The sequence below is a fragment of the Aplidium turbinatum genome, chromosome 11, assembly GCF_918807975.1.
Source record: "Aplidium turbinatum chromosome 11, kaAplTurb1.1, whole genome shotgun sequence".
Classification (NCBI taxonomy): domain Eukaryota; kingdom Metazoa; phylum Chordata; class Ascidiacea; order Aplousobranchia; family Polyclinidae; genus Aplidium; species Aplidium turbinatum.
The window spans coordinates 11,033,996-11,053,853 of NC_137482.1; the positions used below are offsets into that span (position 1 = coordinate 11,033,996).

At 37.2% G+C, this 19,858-nt stretch overlaps 1 protein-coding gene across 1 annotated transcript; it reads left to right on the forward strand.

Annotated features, from left to right (window-relative positions):
- The first annotated feature begins 320 nt into the window (after positions 1–320).
- LOC145779491 (uncharacterized) lies at positions 321–17,770 on the forward strand. The gene is made up of 14 exons (XM_082591094.1): positions 321–443; positions 755–804; positions 1,315–1,492; positions 6,363–6,474; positions 7,032–7,239; positions 8,104–8,181; positions 8,844–8,913; positions 9,583–9,647; positions 9,790–9,856; positions 10,758–10,806; positions 11,169–11,299; positions 11,767–11,918; positions 12,327–12,386; positions 12,974–17,770. The coding sequence occupies exons 1-14, from the start codon at positions 336–338 to the stop codon at positions 13,077–13,079; spliced, it is 1,434 nt and encodes a 477-aa protein (XP_082447220.1). The 5' UTR covers positions 321–335; the 3' UTR covers positions 13,080–17,770.
- The last annotated feature ends 2,088 nt before the right edge of the window (positions 17,771–19,858 follow it).

Here is a 19,858-nt window from a genome sequence, read left to right on the forward strand (position 1 = left end):
AAATTATGCCAAAGAAAGCAAACTTTGAGGTCGGTGGGAGAGCACTTCCTCTTGTTGGATTCACTTCAAATTTTCACAGTGTCATTTTTTCATGAATCCTCCTAAAATGAGAGGGTGTGCAAACAAAAATAAAAAATTTCAATTTTTTTTGGCCACCCTACTACCGGTATATATGCATGTGACTTGTGTGCAGAGTAACTTTCTCAGACCTTTCAACCATATTTTAAAGGTTTTTATAAGTATAGTAATCAAAACTTTCTGCATTTTTTATACACTGTCTATAATCCTAGCCGAGATTTTTGTTTGTGAATCTTGTTCATTACGTATATGCAAGCATGCATGGGTCAGGAGGAGGAACAAAAAGTATCCCTAAAGTCTTTGGGAATATATTTATATCTTTTATTGGTGCTGGAGTATTGGGTCTTCCATTTGCATTCAAGGAGGTAATTAGTTTGAAAAGTTTTTGTGTTGAAACTACACAATGCCAGAGTTGTTCATTTTAATTCAGACATATTTTATCTTTGCCATTGAATCGTTATTCTTTGTAGTAGTCAGTAGTTATGCAGAAACTTTTCAAGAATATTTGTGTATCACAAACAAGCAACAAAATTGAGTGAAATTCTTTCAATATTAGTGTTTTTATCCCACAAAAAAGGTGTTATGACATATTAATATTTTAAACTTTACTACGGTTCCGCAATCATGAAAATTATTTAATACCTGTGTTTTAATGCAACTGGTTTCTTATTCTTAGGCTGGAATATTGGAAGGAATCTTCATAATGACTGTTGTGGGATATTTAAGGTACAGCATTGGTCTATTGTGTTTTGAATATCAAATATATATCAAAGAATATCAAATATATATCAAAGAATATCTATTTAATTCTAATCGAATTATCATATGTAATGTATAGTGACTGCTGAATTAAAAAGAAAACTGTTGAATCTTGTCACATTGTTTTCTAATCAATAATGAATCTCAGTAATGTGTAACTTCTGATAAACAACAGGACAAAATAACTTTTATATATACGGTAATATATGTTTGAATGAACTTTACAATCGCTATGTGTTGTGAAACATTTTTAATTGTATCTACTTGCACAGATCGTTCAAACCGAACAGTGCTACGCATTTAGGACACTAGTCAGACAAATTAATATTAAATATTTTTGCTGTTTTTTTTTTAGTGTCAAATTTGCCATTTATAGAATGATGAGACAATCATACCTACATAATGTTGACTATCCAGTTCCATTAAGGATATTGTTCATGATTACAAACTAATCTTATGTTACTGTGGCTTGCTTAGTGTGTGTGCCATGCTCTTGCTCATTGATTGCAAAGAATACATGGAAGCACATAATGTTAGAATGGTTCGATCCCAATCTTCTGAGCATTGGACTGTAGATACCTCAGAGCAAACTACTTCTCTTATATCAATGGAACCCGTTAAAAATGGTGGTACAAAAGATTATGTTCCAAAAAAGGTATATATATATGTTTTTTTGATATATAGTCACAACTGCGTTTCTAGAAATTACTTTATGCAATATACATGAACATTGTAAAATTAATTATTTTCATAATAATGTTATTCAGCTTGGTGTTAATAAAACTAAAATTTCATGCTATGTTTGTCAAAAAAATATGATCCACATGCTGCTAAACTCCCGGCTTCTAAGCTCCCTGTGGAGGCTAGTCATTGTTAAATTGCCTTTGAAAATAATGCGTCGGTAGGCCATGTTTGATCACCAGCTTCCACCAGCCAACATTTTTTCCTCTCCGCTGGTATTTGAATTTTTTCCACTCCCGTTTGTTCATGAAAGTTTTTTTCTTTTCACTCATAATCACAACCTTTTCATAAACAAGGCGATGTGTTTCACACGTCGACCAGAAATATTACTGATAAAAAGTGTCGCAAAATGTCTAAGCATCGACCTATAAAAACTTGAACGGTAGCTCTACACCTACTTAGGAAGCTGTACACTTCAATACAACTGCAAATATGTTTCATGGCCGTATTTGCTTTGTTGCCTTTTTTAATGAGCGCAAAAGCATGATATTAATTACCGGATTTTTATTTTGGTTGCCGAGCGCGAGAATTTGGCTTCCGGGTAAGAGCTCTGGTAAGCCATGCTTGGTCGCTGGAAAAATAAAAGAGCTGAGAGGTCTGGATCCATTATCTACTGCAATATAAAGTGCAACAGAGTTTCTTGTGAAACCCAAGGCCATACACCAATTTCATTCATAAAAACAAAGGGCTTTAAGGGTTAAATGGCATTTATATTTTTGTGGGTTTCCATCATCTACTATAATTGCAATATGATTAAGAACATGGAGCCTTAGTACTTTACAGCTTATACTTCAATTATACTGTAATATATTATTCTCTACTTTTGTGTTTATAATACTATTTATAATGCGTAGTAACATGTCTGTTTAATTCCAGTTTAGCCATTGCAGATGATGACATGTAAATTGTTAGACTATAACAGGGTTCCCACGCAGTCGGGAAAGTAGGGAAAAAGTAGGGAATTTGAAAACCCGTTTTCCAGACCGGGAAAAAGTCGGGAATTACGTGAAACCTCCTCATGGTATTGAAAAAGTATGGAAAACCTTGATGACTAAATTGTAGATAAAAAATCATGCGATATGGACTGGATTAAACCGGATACCGTACAATACCGTCCTTGTCAGCTGGGTCAGCTGTTAAAATAAATCACTACTGCACCAAGCGGTTTTCTGAGTTTGTGTTTGGGTTCTAAGGTCAATCCATCCAGCATGGTTTTACTGATTTAATTGATCACAATTACAGAAGTGCCTGCCGTTGTTCAGACGTGGAGTGCTGGTAAGCTAGGCCTAGGTTAATAGCTGATGTTCAGTGACTATGTGGTCAGATGGTAGGAGAACTAACCCAACTACGTGTAGGCTAGTTCAGGTCTTCCCAAACTTTTTTGCTCGGGACCCCTTTTAATCTCCTAAAATTTTCCGCGACCCTTTACAGTTAAAAGGATAAACAATGCAAAATAAACGTTTTTGATAGGATTTATTGATAGGCTTAATTTAAACGAAAACTAACAACAAGTTATCTGTAATCGAAGCCTACTACTTGTAGCCTGCTGGAAACAAAATCAAAAAGTAAACACATTTGTTCAGTATGATGGACTGATGGGTGCGACTGTTCTCTGCTACAAAGCAAGCCTGGTCTTGGCCTGATGTTTGTCAATGCTGGTTTCAAGGCAGTTTCAATGTAACTTACGCTGGAACGGTATTTTATCAACGTTGAAAACACTGACACACACATAGCCTACATGGAGATTAACGGCAGGAGTGCGGTTACTGCTGAGCCATATAATGGTGAATATTCCGCTCTAACGTTCGGCTAAGCCAAAAAGTGTGAAACTTTTTTCCAGAAAAATCAAGCCACAACTTAGAATCAAAAGATAGATCTGCAAATTTTTCCGGGGATTTTAAAAAAGAGGTGTTCGGTAGTTTGTTTTTGCATAGGCCTACACGTAGACCTATAGCCTACATATTACATAACCATTTATCTGGACTTGGGAATCCGCTGTTAAAAATAATAATTTTGGCGCTTAAAGGGATACTAAAGGAAAAACCTGACTTGGCGATTTTCCACGTTCTTTCTGTTTAACATGCTAGGAAGGTGGGGTTAGTTGAGTCATGTTTCAGATTTTTCCTTATATTTTTTTACCTATTGTAGATACACCTATGAAACTCTAAGTGAAACAAAGGTAATGAAGTATGCTTGCTACTTCCCGTTTATCAAAATGCTATCTCATGTTTAATTGCCATTTTTGTTACCTCAAACATAGAGCACGGTTTGACTCAACCAACCCCGCAGGCAGGGTTAGTTGAGTCAGTGGGTGGGGTTAGTTGAGGCGCAATGGCATTCATGAGGTGCATAACTTTTTGGGTCTATATTGGGCACCGCTCCCATCTGGCATCTCTGATCTATACCATCAATGAACGTTTGTTGTATTCAGGAGTGGGTAATAACCTACTTTGTACTGTGGGCCACAAAATTTATTAACAATACCAGGCGGGCCACATGACCCCAAATTCGCCCGTTTTCACAGTGTTTCCCTGAAAAAAGAGTCTTCACTGCAACCAGACCCAAATTTTCCTCAGTTATTTTACCCGACTTTATGTCGTTTCTCTAAGAAAATAAAAATAGGTCTTTACCGCAACCAGGCCCTAATTTCTCTCGATTTCGCCCTACTTCATGCCATTTCTCTAAAAAAAGTCTTCATACCGCTTAGACCCAACTTTCACACATTCTATCGAAATTAGTGACGTGAAATCTAATACTTTTAATGCTTTTCCCGCTGGCCACATTGTATTGCTTCGCGAACCAAATTTGGCAAAATTGGAAGTATTTCCATTGGAGACATATAAGTGGTCTCTGAACTAGCTGAATTCCGAACAGAAGTTACGCTGGAACAATCTTGATGTGCAGCACTAATGTTGGGTGTTTCGAAGGTTGCGGACAACTGATCCATGTGTTCATTGATTTCTGAAGCACAGTTTTCAGCTTAAATCCCAACACGTAACTCTAAAGGTCGGTTGGTCATTTCTGATGGAGCAAAATCTATGTCAGTGAAAATGTCTCTGTACACAGGATACATCCCTGTTCTCAAAACCGGCAGCAATATTTTTGTGGGAAAAAGCATTTTCATAGGCTTGGTTTGTAATGCCAGCCACATCATATATAGCCTACTACAAGCCTTCCCAGGATTATTTATTTGCCAGGAACTCAATGCTCTGTTGTAGTAGGCCTTAAACGGGCCATACACAGCCCTGTCCAAAGGCTGTAATTAATGAGATGTGTGAGGGTGTAAAACTAAACAGAAAAGTAGGCCTAATGGATAATTTTAATCAAATAATAGCTCATTTTGTCCAAGTAACTGATTTAATAATGCACGTTTAGCAATTTAAATTTAGAAGTAAGATTTCAGCAGCCTGCAACTTGAGGTAGGGTTAGTTGAGTCACTGCCTCAACTAACCCTGCAGCTATTGACTCAACCAACCCCAAACCTTCCTCATGACAATTATTGAACATATTATTTATACGTAAAGCTTTATCGGTCTTACACAAATGTACTGTGCTTAAGATAGCTATAAACTACATGAAACTTTGACGCTATCTTCGCTTACGCCTAGCATAGCTTCAGCATCCCAATCAACTTTGAGCTGAAAATATTTACTTTTTAGTCCAAAAAATGGCATTTTGCTGACTGTATAACCTGTATAACATGCACGGCTGCTAAAGCAAGATGGACGCAGTTACCCATAATGCTTATTGTTTCTAGCAATTAATCTTCACAAAGTCATGCTTGGTTAGTCAGAAAACAATGGTGACTCAACTAACCCACTGACTCAACTAACCCCACCTTCCCCTACCATAAAACAATTTTCAATAAAATTTTGCGTGCTTTTGTCAGAGCTTTCAAAACGGAAATATTAAAAAGCGGAAATGTTCTTTGCAATTATTGTTTAATCGTTGTAAAAGTTGTAGTCACTGAAAGTTGCTTAATGTTAATTTACTAAGCAGAGAGAAGTAAATTCCAAGTATAGGCCTATTACGCTTAATGCGCTCAACAAACAATCGTGTGATTGGGCAAACGTCAAACCAGCTACCTTGTAATCTTCAAGTGTTTGCTAAGCAACAAGATTGGCTGCAACTCTGCGTTCGAAAACAATACTAATTTCTTTACAAGATGTTTTTCTTTTTTCGCTTATTGATGCACAAGAATCGGCATCGGCAAAAATTTTGTAATCGGCACATCCCTACTTTAAATGTTTTTGTGATTCAGTGTTCAGTAGCTTTTTACTTATTTCATTTTTGCTAGTGGTGTGAATTTTAATTGTTTTAGTTTGACTTATGGCAGGTTGTCCCGTCCTATTTAATGAAGCTTTGAATTGTAATTTCAGTATAAATGTGACAGTTTATCCCGACTGGTTTCAGTTTGGGTCTTTTGAAAAAAACAAAACAGTTTTTTGTTCAAACAGGAATCTTTTGACATTATTATTTTTTCATACTGATTCGGATGTAATAGAGTTCGGATATAGGCTACAATTTTAAACCTATGCTATGCATGATCGTGTTTAGAAATAATACAGCACAGAATTTTTCATTGATTTAACACTGTTAATGCGCAATTTAGATCGAAATTAGGTAGGGAATTTTTAAAATTTAGTATTGAATTAGTATTGAAAAAGTAGGGAATTTGTTTATAAAAAATGTGTGGGAACCCTGCTATAATGTTTTCACTATTTTTAGAAACTTGCAGTGTTTTTACTGCATTTATGCAAGTGAAAGTTTCTTGGGTTTTTCAGAAAGTTAATGAAGCTGTTGAACATGAAATCGGGTACGGAGATGTTGGTTATTTTGCTTATGGAAAGGTTGGGTCAACGTTGGTCGACGTGGCCATAATTGTTTCACAAACAGGTTATAGCATATGAACATTTTATCAATAGCAACAACCATGTCGACATTAAGTAATTGTGCGTTTTGCTTTTATTGCAAATTTGGATCTAAAATCGAATTTATAATTCTCATTATCTCCAAATGCAAGTGATCAATCCATGAAAGTTATACTTTATTTGCAATCTCTACGTTTTCGCCTGATCTTCTTTAAGGAGATATATATCTTCAAAGTATTCTCATTCAAATAGATTTTAGCCATTTATATTTAAATTAAAGCCTTCTGAACATCTTCTTTTAGGGTAAAGCAGTCTGTAATAGCTATGGTACATTAATAATTGTGATTTTGTTTACCTGAACTTACTCTGTTTAGCGTTGAGCATTCTTTTTGTGGCATTGTGTTGATGTTATTTATTGTTGGATTCATGTTTTTTGTTTCTCAACGGTTTGACGAAATGGTCGGCAAGTATAAAACATTAAATGTGTGTCGTAACAAGGAAAGTGTATGGAAATTTTGTGAATCTTAATTGTAGTTTTAAAAATAATATGCAATAATTAAGTCGCAATATTACCAATTGCAGGCTTTTGCTGCGCATATTTAATATTTATCATCGAAAACACGGCCCAGTACTTTTCTGTTCAAAGCCCTGAAGTCACTACAGCTCCTGGTGATGCTGAATCATCATTTTCTTCCGGATCTCATATTCAACGTTATGTCCTTGTCAGCATGCTGCTTCCTTTGTGTTTGCTTTGCTTTTTGAGACATCTTCACAAGCTGGCTATATTCAGGTATGAAAAATGAGCAGTTAGTAATTCTTGTTATAGATGGATTTTCTGGAATGTATTCGTAATAATTTTTACAGACTTTATGCGTTGACTTCATCATCAGTATCATAATCCATCGTCGGTTTGTTCCCCACTAGTGGGGGTGGCCGATTGTTTCCGCGCAGCAATTGTTTTAATCCCTTTTCTCCATTTCACCCTGTCCCTTGCATCTTCCTCCTTCAGTCCGACTTTTTTAAATTCATCCTTCACTTGTTGTTTCCACGTTCTTCTTGGACGACCGCATTTCCTCTTCCCATCCACCTTTAGATCTAGTGCCTTTCTAAGAAAACTTCCTTCCTCCCTCCTTATCACATGTCCATACCATCTTACTCCATTTCCATTTGACTTTCTCTTATTAAAAAAAAAAACATTCCGTGAAATAAATTTCCAAACAAATGACAAAGCAATATTCATGGCAAATCCAGTAAAGATAGTTTCTGGGTTACCTTCTATCGGAAAGGAATGTTACCCCTTGTATTTGTTTTGTTTTGGTATTATGATTTGGTATTTCTGTTGTTTATCAGTCGTTGTTATTAGTGTGCAATCGCAGTGTAAGTGTTGAATGATACACGAAATTATGGTTGGTATAATAGATTCAAGCTTCATGTGAAGTCTCGGCACGACATAACTCCAGGTAGATTATGCACGAAAACTTAACTAAGCGGTCATACAGCTGTATTTGACTTCAGTTTGAACTATGTCGTAGTCGCAATACAATAGAATTGTTTGCCATGGGCGTAAGACATAGTGCGCTATAGTCTATGAGCATACTGCTCGATCTTTATCATTTTCACCGAACCAACTAACGAGGTTTTTTTTCTGTCTCAGCATTTTTGCAGATTTTGCGAACGTATTCGCATATTCAATTGTGTTTTGGTTTGATTTTGAAGAAAGTCATACTGTCAGGTATGTCAAAATACAAATTGATTATTGCATTTGTGCAATGTGCATGGCTTAACAATTGTTGTACACTCATCACCATACTATTATTTGAAAACATCCATTAGTTGAAGACCAGTGCTTGAAAACATGAGCCAATTCGTGGTTTCAATTTTTTTGTCTCAAGTATTCACCATTGCACATCATTTTCATAGGTTATAGGCGAATTCTTCGTAAACAATTCTTCGTAAAGCAATTCTTCCTAAGCAATTCTTCGTAAAACAATTGTTCTTAAAGCAATTCTTCCTAAGCAATTCTTCGTAAAACAATTGTTCGTAAACAGTTGTTGGTGAAATGAAATCCGTAAAAGAATTTTTCGTAAACCATTTCTTCGTATACATCAAATCTCCATTGCATGCACGAATAAATGCTTTGGGAAGAATTGTTTTACAAAGAATTAACTTTACGAAGAATTGTTTTACGAAAAATTGCTTACGAAGAATTGCTTTACGAAGAACTGTTTACGAAGAAAACGTCGGACACCATTTTCATACTATGTGAAATCGCTCTTGCAATCATTTTAAACCCAACAGTTATACTGATCGACCTTTGAAATGTTATACTGCGGCATCTTCAGTGCTATAATCACCTGCAGAGTTTAAAGCTTACGTCGTGGTCTTTCTTTTTAGTGTTCACCCTAAGGAAATAGATCTAGCAGGATTTCCGTTCTTTGCTGGCATGGCTGTATACTGCTACGAGGTAAACGTTATGCCTGTAATTATTTCCATGTCTCAATAATTAATATTTTCACTTTTGCAACGGCTTTTCATTATTTTAACTAGTGATTAAATTGTGGCGATTCGATTTGCGCCAGTTTTGGGACTAAGGGTTGGATGCACCTAAAAGAAAATCGCCTTGTTATACAGATAATTTGCTCGGACATGGCCTTTAGAGTTACGGCTAGCTATGTCATATTTTGTAAGCAATTTCTAAAAGACTATTTCTATTTTTTGATCTTTTCATAAGTTAAGAACTGTGGTGTTTGTTGAGGTTACTGACAGTTCGGGAAACTTGTTGTAGTTGTTTTCATTTTGTTATATATCATTTAAATTTAATTATACGACATCAGTTTTATGAATTCTATAGCACATCAATTTTTAGCACATAGTCAATTACTGATCCACCGATAAACTTTGGGCAAACTTATTCTCGATTAATTGGTCATAGATAGGTACGTATTAGAAAAATCGGAAATTAAAAAAGGAACATTCCTAGAATTGCAAATCTTAAACTGTCGAAGTCTCAGAGGAAAATCATCTACTGTACAAATTAGATTGATGCTATGATTAAAAGTTCAGCAACTTTGTGAGAATACTCGTAGAATATGTGTGGAACACCAAGACTAACGTTCATGTATGCTTCGTATAGGGAGCGGGAATGATTTTGTCGTTGGAAGGTTCCATGTCTTCTGAAGTTCGACCAAAATTTCGCAGGTTAGTGTTTCAAGTTCAAACTATACGGACAGACAGGACAGAATAGCTTTAAAAAGATATTTTTTGTACAATGTTTATTTCCTGATTTCTGGTACTTTGATAGGCAACTTGCAAAGTATTAATTTAAAAATTTCTTTTGCAGGATATTCAAGCTGGCCATCTTACTCATCACCACCCTCTATATTTTATTCGGTGTTTGTGGTTACCTGGTAATGCAGTTCACATTCAATATGTTGATACGAGCTTATTTCATGATGGACACACGTCAAGCTCAAACGAGTAGCGTTTCTTAGCATCAATTTGCTTTGCTCGGTGAAGAGTTGATCCGATAGGAATGCTTTGCTGAATCTCTGCTGGCAAAACAGCTCTTTTTGACATTAACTCGGCATCTCCAAATGTTGAATCAACGCAAAAAGTACTGATTTGCCGTGAATGCCCTGGGCTGTGGGTGGTATCGATTTTATTAAGCTTACAAACTATTACTTTTTTGCAAGTTTGAGTTCGATGATTCTCGTAGATTTCAACTTCGTGTACAGCAAATATGCAATCTCAACTTAATCGTAGAAGTGCATGGCATTTGCATAGGGCAAAACTTGGACGCAATACCTTCTTTTGTCTTATGCAAATTTGTTTAAATGAGCTGTTTGTCAGCAAATACCCAGCAAGCAAATCAGTTTTCTTTACATTGCTTCGATGTCTGCAGAAGTGAAATCAATCTAAAAGAAAACTCGCCGGGTAGTGGGTTTCCCAGCTAACAAAACCGATCAACGTCTGCAATCGTTGAATCAACGTAAACGATTTTTGACCAATTTTGCTGGTTGGTTGACCTCTCAACTCAATGGAGTTTTTTCAAGTTCTAGTTCAGGACTCCATTGGGGTTTGTCGAAAATGACTGAGATTTTCAAGTCTGCAACTATGGTATATGCAGCATTTCAAACAGTTGTGAAAGAGATCCATATTTCTCGCTATAGTATGATGCATAGAAGTTTCCATACAGCAAATCAGACATTTTTCCAGATGTTGAATTAATGTAAACAACGACTGATTTGCTACCTGGTTTATTCAAATAAGTGCCTTGCAACTTAGTAACTCTTTGCTCATTATTTTCAGTCATTCGGCGAAGAGACAAACGCCATCATCACTTTGAACCTTCCACCAGGTTGGGTGTTTTTTGTTTTTATACTGAGCTGCTATTTTTAAAGACACCAAAATCAAGCACGGTATTATTGTGCGTCATGTTTGCGCTTTACCAAGAAGTTTGAAGTTTTTATCTGCCCATTACTGAAGTTTCTATTCGGCAAATCAAACTTCAATGTACTCAAAAATCTCGTTCTTTGGTTTTATCGGTAAAGCCCAAAAATGACGCACAACATTACAGTGTTCGAATTACGCCTGAAGACTGGGTGTTTTGAGGCTCATAAAAGTATTGGACTTCAGAAGTGAGATAACAGTTTCAGCTCCGTCGTGTTTCGTTTGCAAACAATTTTATTTAACAAGCCACTGTAATGTTTCTTTCATCAGGGGTCTTTCCTCTTCTGGTCAAGTTATGCCTTTGCTTTTCATTGTTCTTTACGTATCCAGTCATGATGTTTCCAGTGGTCCGAATCATTGAACAGCGAACGAACAAAGTATTTTCATCGTACATGGCTGGCGTAAGTCTTATACTTCATTTCATAAACAATGTTAGGCCAACACCTCACATCTAACTTTCATCGTGGTGAAACTGTCCTGCTCGAGTGATTGCTTTATAATCAAACTGATGCTGTTTTATGACAACCTTATTGCTTGTCTTGCACCAGACTTTAAGTTAGTTTTCTTTAACATTACCATTTCATTAACTCACTTAACAATTCTATTTGAATAAACTGAAGATGCTATCATTATAGCGAAATCGATTCTTTAATAAGTTATGTTAAGAGATTAGATTGTTGTGGGTGCGCACATGCCAGTTTTTGATGAATGCAAATTAGAGCACTATCTGTAACGACTTAAAGTTAAGCGATGTACAAGGCTGTCCCATACTCCGTTGCTGAGCTTCGGGAACTGAAGAATAAGGTTCTCATCACACTCAGCCGTTAAGTGGCGATCAACGCAAAAATTGTCATCCTGATGTCTCTAGAATGTTCTGCGAGCTGGGATGGTCGTCATCACTGCTCTCATTGTCCTTGTGATCCCATCCTTCTCCACCTTGATGTCTCTGGTAGGAGCTGTTTGCTGTAGCCCTCTCGCCTTTGTGATGCCAGCTGTGTTCCATCTCAAGATATTTAAAAGGTTAGCAGCCATGCCTCTTCTTGCTTACGTTGTCAGTGTGCGTAAGAGATGAAAATCACGTGACTCGTTGCGTCACAAAGCGACACGTTGGAAATTAATGTCACATGATTAAACAATCAAGTTCACAAATATCAATCTAATGATATCACAAGATTTTATTCTGAATTACTTGTCGTTGATCTGTCAAGGAATTATTTTCTGTGTGAAATGTGACCGTGGTTTGATGCAGCCATTTTGTTTATTTAATTCCAAAATTCAAACAGCTTGTTGCAATACTATTTGATTTGAAACCTTCACGCGTGCCACAGGATTTGTACAATGTAAGTGCTATGTAACTTACTATTTCAAGTAACTACTGCATTTAGACAATATTCTGCAACAGTACTAACACCTTTTTCTAAATTTCAGTGAAATGACTAATGGGATGAGGATATTGGATTACATATTGATCATCGTCGGCGTGTCAGCGTAAGTACTTCTACCGCCCTAGACTGAAAAGACCGTTATTTTGTTGTCTGGGGTTTTCCGCTTGCTACCAAGGTAACCGCGTTTCCTTTCTACATGTTGTCCGCCGCGCGAATGCATTGTTTCCCACATAACAAGTGACGTAGCATGCTCGGTTTGACGTAAGTGCGAAATTGTTCGAACGTCAATTGCGTGGGCCAATGGGGAGTGCGTCTGATCGATATTCGGGAGGTTTCGGTTCGACGCTAGTCGTAAGCACGCCGTTGTGTCTCGACACTGCACTTAGTGACATGCTTAAAAGAAGACTCCTAGATTGGCGCTCTTACCTTTCTCCGCAGTTATTTCAAATGTTCAACTGCGAAGCATGAACGAAAAAGTTTCATCATTTAGTCTCATCTTTTCTTTGAGATCACTTCTCTATGGACTGAAACAATCATGCAGGGTTTTTCTTTCGCTATTGTCGTTTTGTTCTACAAGCTATCGTAGCATGTTATGTTCACGCTTTAAATGATATATAATTGCCATTGCTATCAATTGAAGTGGCAGCTTGTTTAGTGTTTACCCAACACGTTATAATATTTTTGTTTCAGCGCTGTCATCGGTGCCTTGGATGCGTTCAAGCGGTTGGGAATCATTCCCGGAGACGTGGACTTAGATGTTAGACAATTTGTTAATGCCACGAATACTACAGTTTGAATAGTTATTTTCCATCACTACTTCCTATTTTATATGTTTATTACAAAACCTTCCTGTGTAGAAGAATAAGCTGGTCTGTGATTCAAGCACTCCTTCGTCCCTACACTGCGTCAAGGCAAATGCGTGCTTCAGACAAGGTGTAATCTGCCCTTGAAGTATACAGTTATTTTAATGGCCTACTTGCTAAACTAGAAAAAATGTTGTCGCATGTTTTGTACCTAACGACAATCTTGGTCACTTGGCTACCATGCATTCATTTTGGCATGTCAGATGCACCATAGCTTACATACTGTTGCGCAGATCTCATACGAGCAAGAGGAAAGTTATTTTCCTGGTTTGCCTCGTAGAGTTGAGCGGTAACCTCCAAAGACTTATAACTGCAAGAGCCGGTTGAACTTTGAAATGGTACGGTCGTGTGCAATCACTATAGACAGCATCGAAGCCTTTTTTGTGTTTGTTTGTATTCTCAACAGATCGTGCTATCGTTGCGCTCCTCAGTTTAACCAGTGCCTTTGGTAGTACAGACCCCTAATGCATACGCGGGACTTGAACAGTTGTTGTTTTTTTATGTTGTTGCCTGCGAAATATCCGTCAACGTCCGCGCAGCAACCGATGAGTTTTCTTTTGTTAAATCATTTGTTCTTTCTGGATACTTGTTTGAAATCTTGTTAAACTCGTTGTGCCCGTTATTGTTAGGTTGAATGATACATTATATTGATGTAAATGTACCGAGTCACGCTGAATACACAATTCACTTTGCACATATTTCGTTTATTGCAAACGAAATTTTGTTATATAAAAGTTAATATTTTTTTCATTACTTCAATGTCATCAGGCATTTAAGCAATGTAAAAATGTCATTTTGATCTCTGCGATGTGTCCTGTTTTCAATGTATGTTGTGCTGCGACGACCAATATCGCTCCGATACCAAGTCAGTGTCAAATTAAGAAAACTGTTAATTTATCCTTTTCTCGTTTTTTCTTTGTCTCGTATATGACTGCTCTCTGCTCGCACGGTTTGCTGAGTAGAATTCCGTCTCCTCAGTGATCACTATCTACAAGTATTTTTTATGCGAGGTGTTTCGTGTTTTCACATAATCGTTTTTTGACGTTTTCCCTTGTGTGAACACAGAAACTGCTGGATAAGTGTTTCCATCTGAAATATCCTGATTGGACTTGTTTCGGATCTCAGATTAAAAGATTGGATTTTTCATATCGACTATTTTCAATCCAATCCACGCAATATTATGTGTATCAATCGAATTTCACGTCGATTTATTTTTATCATTTTTCGTTCAATTTGTGTAGAATAGAAAAAAAGACCACTATCAAGTTGGGAGGATTAGTGTTCAAGCTTGTTTCGGTACAAAACTGTGGATCCTTGGTTTTGTCAAGAAATTCATTGAAAAAAATGTCAAACTAGCTTTAGGAAATCGATCGTGTCAGCATGAGTTTAAAATAGTAGAGAATTGTTGGTGACTCGTTGGATGCTTCAATGGCGGATTTTTAGGCAGGCGATTAAGCTAACCATCTGATTAATTAATTGAGTAATCCCGGGTTTTAATCAGCGGATTGCGGTTAGTGCATTAAGCGAAGTACAGTCCTCGAATTAAACTTCTTAATCGACCAGTTTTCTTAATCCATGAATTATCTACTGTTGGTGCATTCAACCCTTAAACTGGTAAGGTTTGCTGTGAGGTAATCTGCTTAAATCGTTGTTGGCACCTATACATGTTTTTTGCTAACTAGCAGGAAAAGCAATAGCTTCTACTTTTTAATATTTGTTGTGCATTCCAAACGACAGGTTTATTCATACTTTTTACGAAAAACAAATTTTGTTTTCGTCAGTATTTGTTGATGCTGTTACTGCAACGCTAAGTTTTGCAAAAGTTGCAATGACTTTGGCATCGCAGTTAACTCTTCGTATTGTTTTACTCGTTTAGGTCGTTTATGTGACATTACTGGCAAAAACCCAGATAACAAAATCCGTCATTTTTGCATTGATTCAACGTCTACAGACGTTGAATTAATGCAAAAACGACGGATTTTGTTTGGGAAAATCTGATCTGTGCCAGTGCATCGTACAATGCAGTGTCGGGTGCTTTGCTTTTCTGTATCGCTTTTTCTGTTATTTGTTGTGGTACTGTTGATTAGCTGGACTACATTGGTGTTCTATTAGACTATGCTTATTTGTATCGGGACATGTTTTCTCAGTATTGATCTAACTAACGTCTTTTCGACGTCTTATTCAAGAAATATTGTAACATGACATGCCAACTGAAGTGCATTTGTGAGCTTATTGCAAAATCTAACCCAACTTAAAAGCACAGACGAATACACGGTAACATCTTCAACTTCAGTAATTCATAAAACCTTCTTAAATACATTGAACGTTTAGTAAGCGTTTGAAAACAAGTTTTAACGCCGAACATAATTAATAAATTATTCTAAATTTTCACTTTGGAGTTATCAGTATTTTATATTTTTAAACGCTTCCGGTGGACATTGTTTTTTGCACACATGGCCGCCGGGTGGCGCTTATATGCTATACGCACTACGCAGCACTCATAAAATGTTCTGTAATTTCATACGAACCAAGCGGAGAAAGTCAGAACCGTCATATCCCGTTGTGCAGGTTGGCGACATACGTCATATGGTATCTAAACAGACGTACTTTATATGCTCTTTCCGTCTCACTCTGTCCCGATGATATGTGGACTGTTGCTGCTCGCATAATTATCTATGTTGTTGTTCGATGATTTCTTTTGTCCATCGGCGTTTTCATGTGTGAGAAAACTTAGAGAGACTTTGTTTAGTCTGTCTTCCAAATTTTGACACCAGGCACTTTACGTCGTTATTGTGTGGTTTACTTCGAACCGACGCACAGTGTGCTTCGATACAGTTTTTACTCTTCTGTTTATTTAATTAGAGGCTACTTTAGAGTGTTGAATAATATTTTCACAGAAAAAAAAAGCTCACGTTTACTGAAGATCTCTGATTTTGTCAAGTGCAATTTAGTGCTGTGTTGAAACCTTTATTTCTGGAATTCCACAAACTGCATTGAAACTTTCAAGTATTTTTGTGGATTTGTAACAATGCGTTCCAAGTCTTTCGTTGCATCATTTTGTTTAGAGATCTGGTATTGAAAAGTTACTAGAAAAATGTTTACAATCACTTGGTTCGTACATTGTCTTTATATTTTACTGCTTTTAGCTTAACTTCTTTCGCCATTGTATCAACATGCGTGGTTATCAGGGATATCTAAAGAAGGGGGATACGAAGGCTTTTATTACGTCTGACAATAGAAGGGTTTCTGTTTAACTTAAATAATCTCTGTTTATCGTAAAATGACAATTGGCACTGATAGTGATTTGATAAATCTTGTTATGATAATCTGCATTGCGCTATTAGCATCAAGCCTGGATATTCACTGCATGCTCATAGTTACTGGTTAATTCAACTACCCGTATACTTGCTTTACAACTAGCCCACTGCTAAGGCATTGTTAAGAAAAACAGCTCACTGGTAACCCTTCAACTGTCTTTCCAAACAAGTATTCTTTAAATATGTTCTGCGTAACATTTGCTAACTGCCTTCTGTAGCTGACTGTACCAACTGCACTACAAAACTTTCTGCAATTTTAAAAAGAATCGCATGTTTAAAGCACTACAAACTACCGCCCTGGTAGTGTCACGAGAATAAGGCAATCGCTGCGAGCCTTCCTATCCCCCTTTTTAGATATCCCTGTTGGTTATGTTCTGTGGCCGGGCATATCGCTCTTAACATAAAAATGGCGTTGTTTTTTGGTTCTATTGGCCTAATTGATTCGATTGTTTTGGTTGTTTTGCAGAAAAGAATGAGGTAATGGGCAATCTAATTCAGTCGTGCCATAGTTTTAGAGGCAGCTAGGTTTATATTACTTTTAATTGGTATTGAGTGATTATTTTCTTATCTTATTATGAAACAAAAATGGTGAAATACTTCTGATTACTGTAACATGTTTTTGTAAGAAATATAGAACCTTGCGCGTAAAAGGATTTTTTCACATATAGGATAATCACAGAAACACATCCAAGAGACGTAGCATACAGTACTTGCATAATTGGGAGATCCCTCTTTGCAGCTTTTGATTCGCCTAAATTTAGTGCACTAGTTTTTGGAACTGTCTCCATCGGTTGTGGATGATGATTTCAAGCTCGAATAACTTCTCAGTAAGTTGAACTTTTATTTAACGTTGTTCATCTTTGAAGTTCTTGGAAGTTTCACACGCATGAACGCTTTTTATTGCTTCTACTTTGTAGCTTCGTTATCTTTCGCGTGGCCTAAGTGGAAAATCAACGGACCTGTTGATGAGATCTTTTCATCCCTTTTGTCGGATACTGGCGGTCAAGCAATATTAAAGACGCGTCTACCTGACGGTAGTCGTAGGCTTCCTCTTGTAGCCGTATTATGCTTGCAATGACTGTTTAATGTGTTTATGCAAAGTCGCTCAAGTTGGGCAGCCTTCTAGCCTACTTAATAGCTGAGATACGTCTTTCTACTATTATTATTTGTGCTGTACATTTTGCTATTTAGCGCTGTATTTTAATCTCCATGCGTGTTATTAATTTATTTGCTTTTGTGGGAATGGCGCCAATTACTGTCCAAACTTACGAAACTATTGCTGTAGATTAAATTACAAATACGGGTTACGATTGCAGCCTCGTCATTGCAGGTAGACTAAATTGTAATGTTTCAATGCCGTTTTCTACAGTTTTGTTGGGTCGTGTACTGATAGATTGCGGGAATCTTTGTTCTCTGACTGAGAAAGCTTCTTCGAGAGCTTAATCCTGGCGGTTTGGTATGCTTGTAAACGTAAAGGCTTTGAATCACTGCCGCAATCTCGATTGCCGAGAGCGACCAGAGTGAAATTTCCGCTTGTTGAAGTGTTGTTTGTGAATTATTCCATCCACTAAGTTCCGCTGCATAAAGAGCAGTCCTTGAAATGCGTTTCTCAAACGCACACCCCGAGAGTCGAACCAGCGCTGCTTCATCTGGCGGTTTCTTCGTGTACGGAGTTAGACGCCTAACCAACAACTTCAAGATTTCAAAAGAGCTTACTACAGAACTTCAACCTCTATTGAAATATTCTAGAATAAGGCCACTGACGAAAAGTGAAAATATGTAACCATTTATCTTTTTTCGTATGAGACAGAGTTGTTCAAATCGAAGGGCAGGTAATGGGAAGGCAGGCGAGTGTAGCTTAGTCCAGTGCTGCAATACCATACATTCCATTTGGTGCCTGCCTTGTGAATGGGACATTCAAGAATGACATGGTCAGCAGTTTGTTCCTCCACACCCCGTATTTGCACGCCAAACCACACTTGTTGTAGGCTACCTGTTGGAGTGGAAGCTGCCGACTCTTGTTCGTATTCTGTTAAAGCTTAACCCAAGTCGGCCGGGGCAGGTCCACACCAAGGGGGCATGCGGTAGCCCTGGTCGACGTGCTAGCAATTAAAATCACCAGCATAGAGGCAGGAATGGGGGTATACTGGAATAGCCATTGAAGTGAATGGCTAACGAGGTGGCTTGTAGATGTTGACAATTTTGTAGCCGTTGACATTCACACTTAACCATTCAGAGTCTGAAGGGAATTATTCGACAGGACTCCAATTCAGGTTTTGGTCGACAAATGTGTTTAGGCTGTGTGTCTTTCTAAGGATTGATCCAGCTGGTGAGTAGTTTGAAATCACTAGTCTGGCTGCGCTGTGGCAGTGGGTCTCCTGGAGGATAATAATGAAGGCCATTTGTTGTTGAGCTATTCTTTGTACGACGTCGATTTTAGCTGTCGTAAGGCCTTCAACGTTGAGCTGTAGGATCTTGGGACTTCTGGGTTCGTTCTCTGGGAAAGAGGCATAGTATCTTTTCACAAATTGGGACTAGGTGGGCAAATTTTTAAAAAAGGGCACCTTTAGCGCGAGAGTTATGTTAAAAAGGGCACTTTTTCGCGCGTAAATAAAAGGAAAAAGGGCATTTTTTTCCCGAGCGTAAGACATGTAGGCTTAAAAATGCAGATTTCTCAGGCAAATTATGGGTAAAAAAGCATATTATACCTAGACTGAACTTTTGAGAGCCATAATTGATTCCTATATTTATCCCTGCCGACAATATTTTATAAATAATAGTGTAATAAAATTTAATCAAGAAACATTTAGTTGCAGAGGTCTCTTGTAGGCCTACTAAAGTAAAAGAAACAAGTATGATAATAGCCTATATGAAACACAACTGCTAAGATATTATAATGAGTTGAATCTTTGAAGAATTAGATGATTCTAAAGAGCTGGTATTTTATTTTGATGAAAATCAGGAAACAAACTTCAATAATTCAGACATTTAGAATCTCACACAAAATTTGAGGTACTCACAACACAAATTGATAAATTAATCTGCTTGAATGGAACATTAAGGATATTATAAGTAAGGTCAAAGCCTCAAAGGTGGGCTCATAAGTTCTAAATGTATGCTGATTGCTAAAGCTTTCCATTTAGCTGTTCATTCTTTAACTTGGATCTAACTTAAACAAAAATTAAGTCTTAAAAATTGCCCACCTAGTTTCAAACTAGGGGGGCAAAGAAAGTGCTAGGGGGGCAAGCAAAGGGACTAGGTGAGCGATTGCCCACCTAGTTTATATGTGAAAAGAGGCTATGGAAAGAGGGTTTATCATTTTACCACTTCAGACATAGCCTACCCTAACGTGCCTCTGTTTGTCGTTATTAACCTGTTTTACAGTTACCAGCACT